Source organism: Haemaphysalis longicornis, unplaced genomic scaffold, assembly GCF_048455015.1.
Source record: "Haemaphysalis longicornis isolate Haplotype H1 unplaced genomic scaffold, Haemaphysalis longicornis Haplotype H1 scaffold_7, whole genome shotgun sequence".
Taxonomy (NCBI): Eukaryota; Metazoa; Arthropoda; class Arachnida; order Ixodida; family Ixodidae; genus Haemaphysalis; species Haemaphysalis longicornis.
The window spans coordinates 175529329-175549218 of NW_027526422.1; the positions used below are offsets into that span (position 1 = coordinate 175529329).

A 19890-nucleotide genomic window follows, 5' to 3' on the forward strand; every position below is an offset into this window, starting at 1 on the left:
AGGAAATGCAATCAGTTTCAGTGAGAGAAGGCCCTTTATTGAAAAAGCAGAGGGTTTTTTGCTGGCGTTTATAATCACCTACATGCTTCTCTGCTGAGTGTTGGGGATGTAGGGAAGAAAGGCCCTAGACAGAAAGAACTTTCATTACTAGGGTAAGGCAGTTTGCATGTGTTGCTCGCAACAGGCACTCCTATTGCGGAAACTCCACGCGCTCGCACAGGTGCGCACTCACCTCTCGCGATCCCCCGCACACCTGCTCCCGGAGGTCCCGCAGAGCCGTGGCGGCCACCAGCACGGCCTGCATGACGTCCACCACCGAGCGGCTGGGCAGCAGCCGCACGGAGCACTCCTGGCCGTGCTGCATGGAGTCGCACGAGCGCGCATGCTCCCACAGCTCGCCAAAGAAGCGGTCCTGCTCGGGCCGCAGGCGCTCATAGTACGACTCAAAGTCCAGCACCTGCAAAATGGTCGGCCGAACGGTTAGTGGTAGATGCCCAAGTTGCTTGCGACAAGACTCTCGAAATCGGACGGCTCCGACGGTTTTAGTGTGACAAACAAACAAGGCACCTTGAACGTCTTCAAAAGGACGAGTTAATATGATGTAGCTTTAAGCCAACAACTACATTTTTCATACCCTGCTAGGAGGTACAATCAAACCTCATAATCACAAAATTAAGCAGGGAGTGAGAATTCATTTGTTTTATCAAATAGGCACCTAAACTGTTTGGTATGGAACAGAAGACGAGCCCAGCAAGCAGCAGGCACAATGGAATGAAATTAAAGAGCACTATTTTAAGACTGCGCTACACTGTAAAGCTATACTGCATTTTCATGTATGTAACACTTTATTGCACATAACCCACACCCCCCTGTTGTGCTTGAACAGAAAAAGAATGTCCCCACTTATTCCCCGCACATTCAACCGTGTAATGCAACCTTTCAGTAAAGAAGAGAGTTCTTGCAGATGTTTTGACCCTGCATGCTAGCCTGGATACTATTTTTATCGCCGCGGAGAGCAAAATTAATGTTGGAAGTCAGTAACCAATACTTTTTTTGTTGGTTACAAGTGGCACAAGTGGCACTGAAATTCAGCATGTGCCAGGCCAAACTTCGAATAGCATTTGTTATATCAGTGTCCATTATAACTAGGTTCCACTGTAATGCCACCTACAACTCTGCAGACTCACCTGCCCGTACTGAGGTCGCAGCAGCACAGCCCCCAGGGCATCATCCTCGTGGCCTTCAAAGCTGACCGGCTGTCCTCCGCCGTGTAGAAGCACCAGATCAGCATGGTCCAGGAGCCCCTCGGAGCGGGCTCGGCGCAGCGCCGCCAAAAACCGCAGCGTGTCTTCGGCATTGGTCCACAGGACAACCGCACGGGCCCCATTGGCCGTGGCCGAAGCGAGGCGCGTCAGCAGGTTTGGGTCCAGCTCCCGTCCGGCCGCCAGCGTCGCCCGCACGGCGAAGCACACGCCGGCAGACTCGGCACGGTCCCTGAAGGCCTCGGAAGCTCGCGCCTCGCTCTCGCTCGACACGAGGGAGATGTAGCTCCAGTCCAGGCTCTGCAGGTACGCGACCGCCGCGTCAGCGATCCTCTCGACGGGAAGCGGGATCTGGTAGAGGTAGCCGTGACGGGGGTCGTGAGAGGCGGCAAGGTCCGTGGTGGAGACCAGGGTGACGTTCAGGCGGGAGAGGAGGGATGCGGCGACCCGGGTGTGCTCAGCCGAGAGGGACGAAGACATGAACACGGTGGGCAGGCCCAGCTCGGTGAAGTGTTCCAGTGCGGCCGTGAGGTCCCTAGTGAGGACGGGTGCCGAGGAGCAGGTGTCGACCACGCGAAGGCCGAGCTTGAGCCCCGGCAAGAGCAGGCCGTTGGAGTTGATCTTGCCCACCATCCAGCTGGCGGCTTCGAGATCCTGCACGGCGAGCCGGTTGACCGAGTCACCGCAGCCGAAGGCGGACTGGCCGGAGTTGTGCAGAGGCAGCAGCAGTGGGAGAACGATGTCGGCCGTGGAAGTAGGCGCGGCATCGCCGGCCGGCACGGATGAAGCCGACGGAACGATCGTGTCCACTTCCTCAAGCCTGCTGGTGCGGAACCTGTAGAACGTGGAGGATTGTTTGCATGGGGTCACTCGCGAATTCTGGCAACCAAATGAAAGCACTTCACCATCTAGAAGACAGAATTTTGAACGTGACAATGTCACAACGCCAAGAAATGAAATCGAGGGCATCCATTTATGGTTGCCAAACAATGTTGGGTACTTAGTCAAACTTACCTGATGCAGTTTTGGCACGTGTCGAGGGAGCACAAGGCTGGCATGAACCGGGTGTCCTTCTGCAGCAATTTCGCCTCCTCGGAGTCGTAAAGTATCAGCTGCATAGTTCGGGAAAAAAAAACAATAAGTGAGCATATTCACAGGATCAAACTCCTAAACCCATGTCAGCATGACCTATCAGGTGAGGAGTGTTGGTAAAAGAACAGTCATTAAGTACAATCGAAACCAGGTTACATTAGTTTTGCATGGAAAGCATAAAACCGGCCTAAAAAAGGTATCAGCATATCTCAACATAACGCCGTAACTCATGGTTGTAGCAGCCAATAAAATGGAGCAAACTGTATTATGGAGCAAACTGTATTACACGTAATGCATTCTTTATAGGTATGACTCCATAAGGAGAGCAGTAAAATACCTATAAGGAAGGGCGTCAGACAAGGAGACACAATCTCTCTAATGTTATTCACAGCATGTTTACCAGAGGTATTCAGAACATTGGATTGGGAAAAGGTGGGTGTAAGGGTTAATGGAGGGATAAATAAATCTCACTTCTCGAAGTTCTTTTCCCTTCCCCACTTTCATTCACATCACTCAGAACCATTCTTATGTGATAGAGAGAATAAATGTCTATTGATGGCAAGAGATAGGCTTGTAGTTTTCAGTACAAGATGCCTGGAGTGTAGACACCACAAGTGCTACTTGCCCTCCACATTACTACTTAAACATCCAAACTACACTTTTTCTCTCAGTGTGCAGCACCTAGATACCTTGCAGTCATGTGAGCTGGCTCCACCACCTACGATGTTCACTTTCTGTTCCCAAGTGCGACACCTATCATATTTCTTCCTGTGATTCTTTTCATTCTTTCAGCTGATGCAGCACATCTTTCAAAAGAGTTAACCCCAGCTCACCATGCCATAGTAAGCACCAAAAGTATGACTGTATGACTTGATTTTACCTTGCCTTGAAAGTTTGACACATAGAGCCACGCTACTGTTAACTGGTTGATTGAGCTCACCGAGAACAGCTTATGTTGCGTTAATTTAGAATCCGATTTCTTCGTCATCATTTACCATAGGACTAACTACCTACAGCCAACATACGAGCACTCATCTAATCATTGATTGATTGATTGTAGGGTTTATTGTGCCGACGCAACGGAGGCGATGAGCCGCACAGCAGTGGAGGGCTCCGGATTAATTTTGACCGCCTGGGCATCTTTAACGTGCGCCGAAATCTCGTACACACGGGTGTTTTTGCTTTTCGCCTCCATCAGAAAAGCAGCCGCTGCGGCCGGGAATCGAACCCGCTTCCTCATGCTCTGCAGCGCAATGCCTTAGCCACTGAGCCACCGCGGTGGGTACTCATCTAATCATACTTGTCTAGATGCAGCGGAGTTTCCCTACAGCTTCTAGCATCCACACGTGCCTAGTTGATTGTTTCACAGGGAACGAACCAATGGCCATTTTAATTCTGCCAATCAAACCCAGCCACAGAGCTGCCACTATTGACACCATTCCCTGCGCGCTCCACCAACCTGCTTGTAGTCTGCTCCTTTGACGGCATCATAGAGGAACCGTGTCAGAGCTAGATGGCTTCCTCCCAGCTCCCCCAGAACGTCCGAGGCAGCACGGGCTTCGCGGCCCGGAACAGCACTTTCAGTCGCTGCGACCGCATCTCCGTCCGGTCCCCGCCTTGGCGCCGAGGCCAGGGCTGCCGCCGCTGCACCAGGCTCGAGGAACGCGCTGGCAAACTGCCGCCTGGTGAGCCGTCGGAGTTCGGGGCACAGTCCAGGCTGTCCCCGGCACAGGGCCTTCCAGGCTGACCGCAGGGCCTGTGCTAGCGTGAACACGCCCCGCGCGGCGGGGAGGGCGCGGGAGGTGCGCACGAGCGCGTGCGCGGGGTCCCGACTCAGGGACAGGTCGGGACAGGGCACGGCATTCTCCAGTCCTGGGGTCCTGCGCATGCATTCAAAAAAAATTTCGTGTTTTAACGAGCTACCTGGGCTATGAGGCCTACTTTCAGTCAGTCGCGGTCTGGATTGATCTTGACCACCTGGGGATCTTTACCGTGCGCTGGAAGATCAACTCACAGGCATAGGCGTGCGCACAGGGGGGGTAGGGGGGGCGGCCGCCCCCCCTAATAATGTGGAGGGGGGGGCGCCAAATTTTCCCCATGCCTTAGCTCAATCGAACCTGTCCCGTAGGGTTGCGAGTTGACCACGCGTGTGTTTTCACGATCATGGCAGCCAAAGAACCCTCATGTTACCTTCCAAAAGCTGTTTACTTTCAGCCCCTTAAATGCGGCCCAGCCGAAAAAAACCATTGGCCGACCTATTGGCGTTCCAATAGGTCGTCCAATTGGTCGGCCAATAATGTTTTAGGCACCCATTGGCGTACCCATTGGCCGGCCAATTGGACGACCCATTGGCCGTCCAATTAGGCGACCTATTGGCCGACCCATTGGAACGCCAATAGGTCTTCCCATTGGCCGCAAACTTGTTGCACTTTTAGTTGGTTCATCCCACTGCCGCAGCCACTCCATCTGAGCTGCCGCTGCAGTGCGCTGGTTGTATCACAAATACAAGAACTCTTGGAATGAATGAATATCTTTATTGCTCTGTTTGTATACACAGCATGCAGACAGTTCGTCGTTCAAGCAATTTTTCACAGGCCATTGTCCATGCCGCGCTCCGCTCGCCGCAGGCTGGCTGGACCTTCACAAAGTGAGTGGCAAAAGCGAACAATGGGTTAACTTTATAATAAACCGCAGTTTCGCGCATTAAAACAGCAAGGCACTGAAATGTTGCGTGGCGTGAGCTCACCTCTTCAACAACGTCCCGTGCATGGCGAACTGCGTTGCACGGCGATGTCGTGAACCCGTCAATCGTAACATGAACAGCCCTGAAATATATTTAGGCAGACAAATTAATTCTTAATAACACCGCTCATGCTATGAGGAGTGAAAATGGCAAGGAAAACACATATAAACAGTATACTCACATAAACAGAGACACGCTTCCTTCGGTGCGAGGCTTAGCGGCGTTCAGCGTAAAGATGCATCTTGAAACACACTGCTATGGGTGTGCGACATCATCGTCGCCACTTCTCCCTTCTCACACTCTTGCAGACCACCTGAAATTTCCAATGCAGTCAGGGAAGACTGTGTGTGCAACCGACCAACACGCCTACAACCTACACCGCCAACACCACGTTGAATACAACTTGTCTACTGTCCGTCTATGGATTGGATTCGATTGGATTGGATCGGGGTTTTATTTCAAAACAATTTTGCTACTCGTGTCGGAAAGTTTTCATTAGTGTTTGTTTATGTTTTTTTAAGGACTTTATCTTGAATTGCTGATTGTAATATCAAAATTAATTGCCTCATAAATATGCATTTGTAAAGGTTGAAGTTCTGAACATTTCTGAAGGTTTCAAATTAAGAGTGAGAGAGAGAATTAAATTTCAGCCAATTGATGTCGTAATTGAATACTATCCAAATACTATCCAAAAAGGCTCCCCGATTGGGTCATCATGTTGGAGCTATTAACTTTATAGTTGGAGCCAATGGGTCCAAATGGGCCAACTGGCCATCCTAATCGAGCCAATAGGCCCAATGGGACCAATTCGGATCACTCCAATAGGGCCAATTGGTCCAATTGGGTTTCCATTTGGACCCATTGGGATTCCATTTGGACCCATTGGGTGGCAAATTGGACCAATTGGTCGGCCAATGGTTTTTTTCAGCTGGGGGGGATTAAAAGCAGGTCGCTTTGAGAAACACGTTATCACTTGATTTTCATATTTGCAGCTACTGCGGAGCTTGTTCTCCTTTTACTTTTCCTCGCAAATAACGTGCTTAGTACTGAGCAAAATAGCCGCGTAAAGGGGATTTCAGAACAGACAATATTACCTTCTTAAATTCTTACGAATTTCAAAAGCTAGCGTTCGAGCGGTACGCACAGGAACCACGTTGCAGTTTACAAAAGACAGATGTGTCATACAGGGTGTTGCGACGATAATTGGAACACTTTAAAATTTTTTCCTGGGCGAACCGCTGCTCTGTTCGCTCTCAAACTTGCCACGAAGGTCGCATTTTGTGGTTTTTTTTGTTTGACACCGGGAACAACGATGGTACTTGGGGAGGGGGGGGGGGGGCGGAAGGGGGCGCACAGGTAAGACTTCGCCCCCCCTAATCGAGAACCCTGCGCACGCCTATGCTCACAGGCGTCTTCGCTTATTGCCTCCACCAGAACAGCAGCCACCATAACCAGGATCAAACCAAAGTGCTTGGGCTCAGCACAACACTTTGGCAACTTGAGCCACCATGGTGAGTGTACACGCACTGGGATGAAATGTTGGCAAGTTATGGAACTGTGGTCTGAGCAAGTGATTCTGAACGCATTTTAGGTCTTTCAACAGACGCAGCCCTGAGATGGCGGATGATGTCTGGTCCATTGCGGTGATATAGACATCTTTCCTGTCATTTAGTTGTACAACTGTTTGAGGTATCCGGCAGCTGTTTTCCTTCCAGTAGAAATTTCATCATGATTCTAGCTCTACTAGACTAAATTTGGAATCTTAAAAATCTTGCAACTAAATACCAACCAGCGCAAGAAACAGGCCAGAAACTGAATGAGGCAAGGACTTTCTGCTGAGTTTACATATTTTTTATTCAATTAGTAATCTGTGTTACAGGTTATCTTTTTCTTAATTCCAAATTATTCACCGAGCCACCAAAGTTCTTGATTTTTTTGGACTGGAAACTTACAGCCTTTTTTGGGCAAACCTTCCTTGGTGCAACCCAATTAAAGCTTAGAGCAAATTAAAAGGACTTGGGCTGGGCATGTTTTGTGGGAAATGACAGCCACTGGAAAGTGAAGGTAACAAAGTAGGACTATAAGTAGAGGAAGACCATTAACTTGATAGAGAGATGAAACTGTAAAATCTGGAGACAAAGAATGGACCAAGGGATTGCAAGAAGAAAATGGTTCGCGGAACATGGGAGTGGCCTTCGTCCTACTGACTCACCCAACCCAACCCCTACTCGGACCCAACCGATTAACCAATTTATTGATTCGTTCATTCACTGAGTAAGTGAGTGAGTGATTGATTGATGATCGACGCTGATGAAATGACAGCCTCAGAGGACAGAAACGAGTGCCCGGTGTACCTGACACCCTGCACCCTGCAGAGCTTCCGCCGTGCCACCAGCTCCAGGTACCACTGGTCCCGGGGCCTCCTGGACGCAGCATTGACGCTCAGGTTGTCCCAGTGCTCCTCGAACGATCCCACGGTGGGCGGGTAGGGTGCGAGTGCGTAGAAGCCGCCCCGGTTGAGCAGGGGGCCCAGCCGGCGGAGGGTCTCCTCCGTGGGCACCCACGAGAAGAACCACTGCCGGTGCCGCAGGAACGAGTCCGGCTCTGAGGCGATCAGCTCGGCCAGTGCCTCGACCGCGTCCGGCGGCGCGACCACCACCACGGGCGTGGTGTCCTCCAGCTGGGCCAGCAGGGAGCGTAGCCGCTGCCGCGACTTCTCTGGGACTCCCCCGGCCCCACCGCCTTCCAGGGGCAGGGTCTCGATGAGCGTGATGCAGGGCGAGGCGGCCGAGACGACCCGCTGCCCCAGCGCCTTGACCACGGCCAGGCTGGGCTCGTCGTGGGCGTGCAGCACGGCAAAGTGCTCCCACTTCATGTCGAAGGCCGACTCCAGCAGGAGCTGCGCGTGCGTGGGAATGAATCAACTCTCTGGCCACAAACAATGGGGCAAAATCATTTACCATATTTGAGCTGAACGCATTGAAGGAACACCTGGTTTGTGAGGCGTTTGCTGAGGCACTTGGTGAGTGCCTTCTTCAGGCACTTGCCAATAAATGTTGCAAGTGCACCCACTGCTACGCTACGGTTCTATCTCAATCGCTGTGCATGTAAACGCTAACAATTTGTTTGGAAGTTTGCCTTTCTTACTGAATGACTGCTGTGGGCAAGGTGCAGGTGCACCTGTGCTGCAGCGAATAGGCATTTCATGCATCGCACACGCGTCCTTTTGCGACCGCAGCTTTGTTCTCCAGCCATAATTTGGAGTTCTCAAAGGCAAGTAGAGCATCACCACACTATGTCACTGCTTTTATTCATATCTATTGACACCATGGCTGAGAATCGGTCAGTAATGCCGCAGGCGATGGACGCCCGGGTTTATTCTTTCTCTTTTCTGTGAGATGCAAACACACATGCAGACACGGCAGACAGTGTCAAGGTGATTTTCAGTGTTTCTAAGGGAAGAAATCTGTGCTCTAAACTTTTATACAATCCATGTGGTTGGGCCTGCATTCGACGAACCTTTCAGACATTGCCTTCAGTTCATGGTGTTAAAAGTGGCCGCTGTCAGATCTTAGCATGTACGCAGCAGCAAAACGTCGCACATCTTTGCGACATAGTATCACCTTGGCCAGGTACTCTGGCGGTGCGATGGCACTGCTCTCCAGCGGAATGGTGGGAACGTCGTGCTCCCGCAGCAGGTTGGCAATCAGCTCCTCGTCCCTCAAAGTGCTCGTCATCAGCGTCCCTGAAAGGGAAGGGTTGGGCGAGGGCAAGTGTTCGTCACAAGCCACACTGCAGAGCCATCACCTAAATGCATAACACAACTTTGAAGATGCGCGTCCCTTGTGAATGTAAAATTACAGAACCTTTAGTTTCATGTATCTAGCCCAATTATAGTTGGAAAGCATGCATTGAGCAAATTGTAGGAGAAAAGGCAATGACGCTGACCACAAAGTTAAAAAGTTTAAACGGCTAATGCTTTGGATCCCCTACAGTAGCCTAGGTCACAATAAAAGATAAAGCGTCTGAACACTTCACAATGTCGCCCAGGCATCCTTCGTAGACTGGCAGCAAATTTGCGGCCCTCCATTCGAGCAAATAGAAGAGGAAATTTTGCTGAATGGAATCTTTGCCCAAAGAATATGCTAAAGAAATCGGAGTGCAAATAGCACTGCAATGCAATGCCAGCTAAATGACTGCAATAAGTTCCCCAATAATATTCTTCTTTTCAATTTGCAACTTTTGGTTTACCTGTCACTCTTAGCGCCCATGAAAAAAAATATGTTCAAAAAATTTTATGTAAAACCAATTTTCGAGAAAAATGGTCCCCCTCATGAAGCGCTGATTGCCCGAAATGAACTCATTTGCTACACAAACGCATGTTTCTTTATTTTTATAAACTTTGGGTGACTCAAATTTTCTCTGTTTGCAGCAACATTATGTCTCACAAAATAACATTATTAAAAGGTGGGCCTAAACAACTGACTGCTATCTAGATGAGCCCATTTAGGCACAGCAGCGCAGCTCTGTGAATGTATCCTGAACAAATTGGCCTTCCTAGCAATTGTTGACAAATCTAGGAATTCAGTATAAAAATTCGGCAGTGGACATCAACTATTTTTTACTGGATAACATGGAATAAAGGTTTTGCAATATTCTTTCCCTATAAGAGCTGCCACGGCACCGTTCCCTATAACAGCTGACACGGCTGGCACAGTATGCGTAGGTCTCAGTGTCTAAGGCGTTGTGCTGCTGAGCCCACGACGCGAGTTCGATTGCCGGCTGCAGTGGCCGCTTTTCTGATGGAGGCAAAAAGCAAAAATGTCTGAGAGTTCGAGAGCTGAGCTGAACAGAAGGCTGAGCTGGTAAAGAAAACCATATGAAGAGTTTTACAAGCTCTTTTTTTTTTTTTTAAGAGTTTAAGTTTTTAAGAGTTTACAAGCCTGCACACGATGACACAAAAAAATATATATGTGACCATTCCTAAATGAAGGAAGGCATTTTCTGAAGTAAATAGCAACACTACGATGCAGTCAAAACATTCATACACTCCTGTGCCAAGATATTATTGCCTACCAAAGTTAGACGTACAACTCTGCATAGATAATGACAACAGTGAACAACACAAAAAGACAACAATGGGAGCAGTTCACGAAAAATTTGCGGGCTGTCATCAATATAATGTCAATGTTACAGGCTCTGTGAGCCTTTCTAACAGTTCTTTGCCTGTGATCAGCTCGTGAATGTAGCTTTTAAGTAGTTCGACTTTACCACGCTTCTCTATCCAATATAGGCCTGCTCTGTAAAGTAGAGTTAAAAGTAGTCCCATCCCTCGCTTGGCAATAGCCAGCTAGTGTGCAATATAACTACCCTCACAACAGATGCTTGGTACACCATGACACCCATCGTGTGCTTACAGCAATTTTGGGGATTCAACGTCTCATCGGTTGGCTTACCGATCACCCTAGAACTGTTGGCCGTTCCAAGGCAGGTCTCGGAGCTTCCACGCAGGACGGGCAACAGCGCATCCAGCTGCAGGTAGGCTCGTGCTTTGTGGCCGCAGGAGTCGAACACACGCATACCTGGAAGACGGGAAAGGCACGTTCATACAAGGCTGTCGACAGCTGGATGCGAAAGTGTATCTAAAACAGCCCAGATTAAGTTGCATGGCACAGTGGGGCGCAAGTTGCTTTGACAACAATTCCACCCCAGATCCGCTTTCTGGCATTTCTAGCATGGAGGACATTCCTTCCTCTACGGTTCCTGGCTACTACACTGGCGCACGTTATCAGTGACACGTCAATTAGCATGCGTTGGACTACTTGTTCCGACAGGGAGCAACATCGTGCCATTGGCTGTGCATCCAATGTGCATCGTATGAAAACAGCACAAAAGAACGAGAAGATGCTATGCAGACAACGTACATCTGCAACCAACTTGTCCGGTTATCCTGCCTGGCCGTTTGAACAAGTTTAATGAGGTCATGAAGGCAAAATACAAGTTTGATTTATTAAAAAGACTGCCTTGTCCCAGTAACAATGGTATACCTGCCCCCGTGAAAATGAAAAGAGCATTTCTAGCAAGAAATCATAATTTCCGGCTTCATTTCTGCCTAGATTTTTAGATTGCAGCTGGAATCGGCAGCTTCTAACTAGAAAAATTCTTCGTCTAGCTAGAGACGATTATTTCCAGCTTGGGGTTTTTTTTTTCTTCTAGCTGGAATGACAAATGCTGGCCGGAAGTAAATCTCAATCCAGCTAGAAATGAACAAGAAACTAAATATCTAGCTAGAAATTCTGCTATTTCTAGCTAGAATATTTCTAGCTAGAGAAAATTTCTGGTTCAATAATCCAGCTAGAAAAAAAAAACATTTTCACCTCGGTGTTTTATTGCAAACTTCGAACAAAAAATGGAGATATTAAAAAAAGCGTATGAAGCAGTGCCGATTACCCCAGCCAATTTCTGGCAATTACTCTGTGACATTGCAGGACCTTATTTTTGTTTTTGGTGGCCGCTGAAATAACCCGTCGCTAAAACCCATGACTGGACTTGGAGTGGGCCCTCTAGTTCCATTTGATCATATCTCTTGAATGCTAACGTGCAGTTAGTCCATTGATAACTGTGTTTCAGTGCTGGCCTCTGCTGAGTCACTCGTGCCTGCAATACGTCACTGTAGTGCAAGATTTGAAAGTTTTTAAATATTTCTTGTGTTTTTCTTTCGGTTAAAAAAATCTTTCATAGCTACAGTAGAGCTGAGCTTGTTACCCAAGGCTCGTGCTTTCAAATTGGAGAAAGTTGTATCTTGTTTTCATGGCCTCTAAGCTTACCCTTGCAAAGGGTATTTCATGCACGCTTTCACTAGCACCATGGCTGACACCTTTTAGCACAATTTCCACTTACATTATGGGCCCCATTCTTGCATATATAGAACCTTATTTTCCAAGAGCTTTGATTCTCCAAGTGGTGACAAACTATAGCTGCAACACTATGCGCAGTTGTGATTGCTGTCGGGAGCGTGTTATCACCATCTGCCATGCATCACACATGTGGATCGACCAGATCAGGAAACCCCAAGGTGGAGTAAGTTTCTGTTAAGGAAAGTTTGACATCGCGTCCATGTCAGTATGCAGCATGTCCAGCGTGCTACCATGAAAAAGTAAGTGCTCTTTTTGTATACGATAACTCCTATCTGCCATCGAGAATCCTTTGACAAACCGATTAACGAAACTGATTGCACGCGGAAGAGGACATCCGGGGTATAACCCAGCCGAAACAAACCATTGGAAGTCCAAATGGGCTTGTCCAGAACACCATTGAACCATTTGGAAGTGCAACTGGTTCCAGTTGGTTCGATGGTGTTTCGGACAGGTCCAATTGTACTACCAAAGGTGTTTTTCGGCTGGTAAAGGGAACACTTCAAATGCGCACTGAACAGCCATCTCTCACCAATCTTGACTCCAGGAACAAATCCCTGGTCCCTGTTGAGCAGCGCCACGGCCCACTTGAAAAGCTCCAGAGCCTCGACGCCCTGGGTCAGGGGCACCCCACAGCCCAAGAGAGCATCCCTGGCTGGCTCGTGGGCTTGCACAAAGGCGCCCAAGAAGACGTCCGCATCCGGCTCTAGGAGAATGCCATCGTCGCCACGGCGCGGGGCAGGGCACGCAGTAGCACCTGCCTGGCTCGTCGGGTCCACAGCAGACGACGGCATCACAATGCCCAGGGCTACTAGTAAGCCTACCAGGACGACCGGGGATAACGACGGCAGGGCCATCACGAAGCGCCACGGGTTCCTCCGCAAGTGCAGTGCGGTGGTGTGGAAGCCCTGCGAGGGGGAAAGGTGGTGAACAAATTGTATTCAGTTTGCCATTAACATGTATCTAGATATGCCCTCCCGACGACACAGCATTTCAGTCATTTGTCCAAAGTAGGAGGAGATCCGCGTGGGTTGGCCACCGAGTGCCTCAGAAAGCAGCACTCTACCAAGCCTGTAATCCGTGTAATGAACATCCCGCGTGGCCATACTCCTAGGTTTATGTCCTTCTCTTTTAAGTGATCAGCCTGGGAATCACCTCTGTGTTGAAGTGCTTAAGTAAACCCGGATGTTGTGCAGAACACATGCCAGACAAGAGAGAGATATGGCACCAGACGCCTTGCTGCAACAGGTGCCCGATTTATTCTGTGCGCGTGCTCGGCATCTTCCGAGGCTAGCGTGGTGGCTAATGATGATGGCGGAGTGCAGGCCATACTAATAGGCATTGCAGAGGTGGTGGTGGTGATGCCGCTACAGGAAAAAGTGAATCGCTCGAGGTGACTAGAAAGCAAGAGGATAGGGCCAATGGAAATCAACACCAAAAGTTACCCGAGACATTATAGGATTGGCAGCCAAAGCATTAACTCAGCCCTCATGACCTGAAGAGCAAGCTTGTGAATGATACTTAACAGCGCTGGGCGCATTGGGGCTGAAAGTTTGAAAGCGTGGTAGTGCTAATAGATGAGGACGTGGTACGAGAAGACGGTGCAACGCCCTCGTGAGAAGGCCACGAGTACGGCTGACAAAAAGATGTGCACAGGAGAGGAATAAGCGAGTGTACTCTTCGTTTCAACCTTTATAAATTATATTTGGAGACATTTACCCTCTGTACAATGAGTGGGACAGCGTGCTTAGTTGCAGCTCTGATATAATGGTTCCTTTTGCCCAGCTGCGGCCCCTCTCGCCCCTGGCATTGTCTGTGGTCAGTATTTTTTATAGGGAGTTGTAATGGTGGATTTTAGCATTCTCGTGATCATTTAATAGGAAGCTTTTGAATGTTTGTAGCTTAAAAAAGTAAGAGGGGTCATATATGGGATGCATGCAGTTACTTCCTTGAAGCAAAAACAATCGAGTGTTGTTAATGCCACGTTAACAAGGGTGCTTTTCTGGAAAAGTCGTCGTGCCATGTACGTAAAGACAGAGAGGAGAGGAAGAGAAGCCATTTCTCAAAATATATCTTTCTTACAAGATGCAGTGTTGGTCTAACAGCAACCACAAGTCCTTGTTGGCGAAGGAACGCGTTGGTAAGAACGTTCGACCGCACAGAGCATGCACACTGGCTCAAGGCCAAAGCCAAGGCCGATGGCTGACAACCTACTAGAAATAGGAGAAAGGGTAGAATTGGGGGACTGGCAATGACAAAGGAATGCTATTTCAGAGGTTGCCCTTTTCAGAGGCCTCCCTCGGACACCCGAAGCCAGTTTGAATTCTAAAGGCGCTGCCAACTTGAACGCAAGGCATGGATGTGAACCCACTACTGGTAGTCTGTCGTTGCACCAATTTTTGTCACCTGAAACCGGACCCTCCAAGTTGTTTGCCAAACTAAATTGGCCTCTGTGCTATCAAATGAAAACTGGATTTTGCCTGCTGCTGCTGCTGCTGCTGTTGCAGGCGTTTGGTGCTTGGTACTGGATGTTAAACGGTACGGCCTGTCCGAAACTTGTTTCAAGTAAATTGCCACAGCATAATTGCTTCTCAAAAGTGCCCTTGCTATGTCCGCTGGATCGCTAGCTCATGCGCACATGCTCTCACTGTAAGAAGCACTCTCGGTGTCCCTGATAATCGGCTTGCATGCAAGGCATTATGTTGATCGCCACTGAACGGCACATATATAGAGATAAACCGCCACACATTATATGTGACCTCGCTTAATTCTCTTACTTGACGCGAAACAAAGAACTGCGGTGATTTTTTGCAATACACATAATAACCACAAGTGTACTGTAATGATTGTCACTGTTGAACAACTTGTTCCCACTCACGAAAATCACCTTTCCGCTGCAATTGAATTTAAAATGAAGAAACAAATGTTTAAAATTGTAACAGTAGGCTTTATTATAGTGCAGTGCTATCATCAATAGTGCCTAAATTCTGTACACTTGTTTTGGAAGCTCGATAGAATAAACTAATTCCAACTAGGGCAGAATGACGCCGAGGTGCATACAGCGCGGCACGTACGTTAGGTGTCTGCGGAAACATCTGCGGAGGGCAATGCGGCCCTTGCCCTCTGCATTAGAAAGCAGGCTTCACCGCAAGTCTGCATTGTCCCAGGAGTGCGCGATTTTACCGGCGTATGGCAGGGACAATGCACGAGCGTGCATTCTAAATAAAAATCGTAATCATCATCATCATCACCAGACTATCTGGTGATGATACTGGTGATGATCCTGGTACTGGTACTGTGCTAACTGCAACCAATTTGTGCTAACTGCAACCAATTTATCCCCGCAAATTTCTTGATCTTATCAGCCCATCTAAATTCCTGCCGCCCCCGGCCCCGCTTGCCGCCTCCTGCCCCGCTTATCTTGCCTTCGCAAAACAATCCAGATCTGGCCGGTGTGGCGGGGCACAAACCGATACACCGCCCCTCCCCTCCCCCCGCCTCTTCCAAGAAAGAAGCGCACATGGTGACGCGGGCCCACGATTCACCGGTGGTGGACTCCAGAACACACACAACACGCGGGGAGCGCGAAAGGCGCGAATACCGAGCCCTCATCCTCACACGAGAAAAATTTTTCTACTTATGCGCAGTATATCCTCTTAACATCTGTAATTAGGAAGTGTAACCAGAGTTTATTATTATTACTGCTTGTCACTAACGAGACCAAATAAAACACACAAGGCATCGTCGTTCCGTCGATGCCACACCTACGGTAGCCTCATGCCGCATGCGTTGCCCTTCTATGGCCCTTCCCACACGCTCAATCAAGTTGCCGCCATTCTACACGAGATGGAGCCAGCAATCCCGCGCCAAGGGAGTCCTCCCAGTACGGGGAAACCGCGCCCGTATGTCCAAAGCACAACTGCATCGTGCAGCAAATATTCATACACGTACTTGTGTTTTGCGGCTACACCCATAGTCTATTATAAAACATTATGCCCAAATGTATTCTTAGTCATACTATTGATACGATGTACGCGCTTAGTGGTGATACTTTTCAGAATTTTGTCTGTACTTTACACCACCAGCGACGCTTCTGAGTACATGCCGTCGAAGGGCGCCCTATGAAGCACGGTTTATTCAGGCATCGCTCAGGTCTCTCCTCAAAGTCACGCAATAATCTTTCGCCTTTTACTAAAGATTACCGTGGGGAGGGACACTCCAATGAGCCTATAGGCCAATTTTTGGGAGGCCTTGCCCGTTTGGGCGAGGCCTAATCTCGAAATCCAAAATCAGAATCGAAGGCACACTAAACTATCCTCATCGTCGAGGTTGTGTCAGTTGTGTACCCTCTTGGGGGCCCGTCATGTCCGTTTCACACGGCAACATCCAAATGGGACTTTTCAACGCGTACGGATAACCGACCTCACGTACGTTACTAAAAAAAGAAATCCCATAATGCGTTGTCATAAAAGGAATCGAAAAATTACTGGGTAATCAATTACTGTCCACGTTACTTTTCATGCAATTTCTTTATTACAGTAGCACGTATAAAGTTACGAATAAGCCTCCTATGTATATAGTTACGTATAAGCCTCCTCCAAAGAATCGGTACCTGCACTTGCGAACCTCAAGTTTCTGTCAGCGGTCATTTTAGTGGTGCACGCTCCAATGTCACACTTCAAAGCGCATGACCGCTTCTGTGAAAAGTACGAACAACGTTTTTGAGGCTACGACGGACGCCGACGCAGATGTACACGCCGCGGCAAAAGCCGTGTAAGCGTCTGCTACAGACAGATGGCGCCACCTGTTCAGTAGCCACGCTCGGCTTGTGCGTTGATCTGACTGAGCACGATGACCTCGAGGTTCATTGCATGGCTGTTTGGAAAAATAAGATGAAAAGCTCTGCCCGTTTTTGCCCGGAACTGAGTGGCTCCAGCACGTCTAATTTTTTCTTGAGAAAAAAAAAAGATTGTAATGGGCAATTTCGTAACCTAGTCGATTATGAAAAAAAGTATTACAAGGATCGTTACTATCTTCAAAGACGTCATTGAAACAAAATTGATTAAAATGTAATCCATTATTTGTAACGCGCATTACAATTCGGAATTGTGAATTTTGTGATTAAGTTTTAAAAAAAAGTACGCGATCGTATGCTAAGCCCACGCCCGTATTTTTTCCTGCCCACCTCTTTTTGCCGCCTTTTTTTCCTCATCCCCCATCCCAGCAGAAAACAATGTAGGGCATATTAAACGCCGGCAAAACTGTTTTTCAATAAAGAGCTCTCTCTCTCTCTCTCTCTCTCTCTCTCTCTCTCTCTCTCTCTCTCTCTCTCTCTCTCTCTCTCTCTCTCTCTCTCTCTCTCTCTCTCTCTCTCTCTCTCTCTCTCTCTCTCTCTCTCTCTCTCATTCTCTCACAAGTCTGCTTACAAGTGTGCCTGATAGTCACTGCGCCACTCGACAGACAATTGGTTCAGAATGTAAAATGCCAACGGCCGTGTAGAACGGATATAGCTTCTAGCACTGTGAAACGCAGTATTTTTTTGTAGGTTTGCCCGATCAGTCCAGTTCGCGCGCGCGCGCTCAGGACGGGTGGAGGATACGGGCCCGCCCGAAGCAGACTCTTCGGATAAGGGCACCTCAATCAAGATTGAAAGAGGGAGTAGGGGGATAGACTAATAAAAGCCACTGGGGATATTGAGAACTTTGTAAGAATGTGAAGGCGAAAGCACAGTTGCTCTTTACTCTGGTGAAAGTTCGTGTTGCTCTCGTCGGCCGCCGTCGCAGCTTCATTCGTGGCGGCTTCCTCGGGAAATACTGGCTACGACTAGAGCCAGCTACGACGACAAACATGGAAGCGCACCGTGGGGATATTATTGAGCTCTGCAGGGAGCTCATCTGCATTGCACAACCCAGCGCGAGCGAGGGGGAGCAGGTGCGGGATAAAAGGACAGGGAGAGTGTAAAGTGGACTGAGAATGACAGAAGGGAAGAAAGGGAAAGCTCATTTAGATTATAGCAACTAGGCGCGTCCAGAACGTTCCACGGGCCGCCGCCTCTTCTCAGAACCCTACTCCTATACATGTCACCAAACGCAATAAAAGCTGACACGGAGAACTTCGTGCCCGCGCATTTCTCCTGGGTGACACGTGATCAGCGCGCACTGGGGATAGTCGCCGGTGAGCTAAATGTGGAGTCCGCCAAACCGTACAAGTTCATCCGAGCCAGTGGTTTTTCCAGTTTGTGCTGGAACAGTAGGAGTACTGGAGGAGGCCAGCATGCATGGTCCAGTCAGGTCCAGTCCTGATGCGGTCAGGTCCAGTTTGTTCAGGTCAGGTACTGTCCCGATATAGGTTCAGATTCGGCCTCTGATATGGGGCCTCCTTCTCTACACACAATTGCTGTAATCTGTTCATTGCAAGAATGAAGCTACTTCTGACTTTCGAGCCTTAATTCCTTGTACGAGTATGAGCGAGGCGAATGTACGAGTATGAGCGAGAGGCTGTTCTTTGTTTGTTTGTTTTTGTCGGAGACTTCAATGCGGGTGTCTGCAAAGGGGACAAGAAGTTGTTCACCCTGTTCGTGTGGCAAGAGTTTGTGGACTATAAATGCGTAAAGCCCTTCCTAATTATTTGCCATTCCCCCAGCAGTGTATGCACAGAAGTGCGAGCCAAGGTCTGTCTTTCGATGAAGCTGGAGGGCAGTGTGGCGCACTGTTTTTTCACACGAACACGCACGACACGAAAAATCCCGCATCCTCGGCATATACAGCTTTGCAATAAAGAGGCTCAGTGGCTAAGGCGTTGTGCTGCTGAGCACGAGCTAGGACGCGGGTTCGATTACCGGCTGCAGCGGCCCCTTTTCTGATGGAGGCGGCAAGCAAAAACGCCCGCGTGGACGAGATTTCGGCGCACGTTAAAGATCCCCAGGTCATAAATATTAATCCGGAGCCCTCCACTACGGCGCGCCTCATCGCCTGCGTTGCGTCGGCGCGTTAAACCCTACAATCAATCAATTCACAGTAAAAAAAAAAAAAAGGAGAACTTCCAGATTATGACGATTCGTCATCATCGGCAGCCGATTTACGTCCACTGTAGGGCAAAAGTGTCGACCGGGGTATCCCAACATATTTAAAAATAGATATTAGGGTGTTGAACGCGTCGAAGCTGAACAAGGCTATATATGCGTGGGGCACGGCGTAGTGCTCTGGATGAATTTCGACCACCTGGGGACCGTTATCGTGCGCGGCACGCTTAACTGTGCAAACAATCGCCTGAAGGAGACGCATTGCGCGCTTTTTTCGTTCAACCGGCGGCCAAGGCACGGCACATCCGCTCTGCAGTAACGCCAAGTAAAAAGTGCGTGAGCGCTCTGTCGAGAGCAGAAGTGCGCTCAGTAGCCACGACCGCGTACCACCATGAACAAATAAAATGCGAACACGAAAACGTGAACAAAAACACGCAAAATTGAAAACTACTGTTCGTGGAAGTCCAATGGCGCGCGCTATTTTCGAAAGCAGAGTTTCGAAACTTTGTTAGTGTAATTGAGCCCCGCGTCAGTTTGACCTGAACGGAAACAAATCGCGCGATTTGTGTGTTCCGGTTCATATTTCCGTGATCGCGTTTCGTAAATTTGCCCATGACTGTACGTCGCGCGGGAAATACGAACGACTTACCATTTCAGCTGTAGCGACAGGCACTCGAGCTGCACCCGGCAAGGTCACATTACTTCCTGCAAGCACAAATACAACGGGCGTTTAGAACGTTTCCCAAACACACGCTTGCGCAGAGAGAGCGCGGTTTTCAACTTCAGCGGCGGGTGCCAGATAAAATGATAAACGCGAGGCTGAGATAATCGGCAGGTTACGCATACAATTGAGGAGAT

At 48.9% G+C, this 19890-nt stretch overlaps 1 protein-coding gene, 1 long non-coding RNA gene and 1 other non-coding gene across 6 annotated transcripts in view; 1 reads left to right on the top strand and 2 right to left on the bottom strand.

Annotated features, from left to right (window-relative positions):
* LOC144147242 (uncharacterized) overlaps positions 1-19890 on the bottom strand; it is a 196630-nt gene that overhangs the window by 24287 nt on the left and 152453 nt on the right. For all 4 annotated transcript variants that reach the window (XM_077679322.1, XM_077679323.1, XM_077679321.1 and 1 more), the window contains 9 exons: positions 19682-19737; positions 12544-12919; positions 10554-10679; positions 8721-8842; positions 7452-7996; positions 3814-4234; positions 2277-2374; positions 1188-2097; positions 233-457 (listed from right to left, as the gene is read on the bottom strand). In XM_077679322.1, the coding sequence (XP_077535448.1) occupies positions 233-457; positions 1188-2097; positions 2277-2374; positions 3814-4234; positions 7452-7996; positions 8721-8842; positions 10554-10679; positions 12544-12919; positions 19682-19684 (2826 nt within the window). In that variant the 5' untranslated portion in view covers positions 19685-19737. The remainder of the gene's footprint in view (positions 1-232; positions 458-1187; positions 2098-2276; positions 2375-3813; positions 4235-7451; positions 7997-8720; positions 8843-10553; positions 10680-12543; positions 12920-19681; positions 19738-19890) is intronic.
* Positions 4712-5828, bottom strand: LOC144147243 (uncharacterized). The gene is made up of 3 exons (XR_013317874.1): positions 5279-5828; positions 5101-5179; positions 4712-4992 (listed from the first exon to the last, which is right to left on the bottom strand). It is a non-coding gene; the product is annotated as an uncharacterized LOC144147243 (long non-coding RNA).
* On the top strand, positions 16156-16280 carry LOC144147440 (U5 spliceosomal RNA). Its single transcript, XR_013317933.1, has one exon. It is a non-coding gene; the product is annotated as a U5 spliceosomal RNA (small nuclear RNA).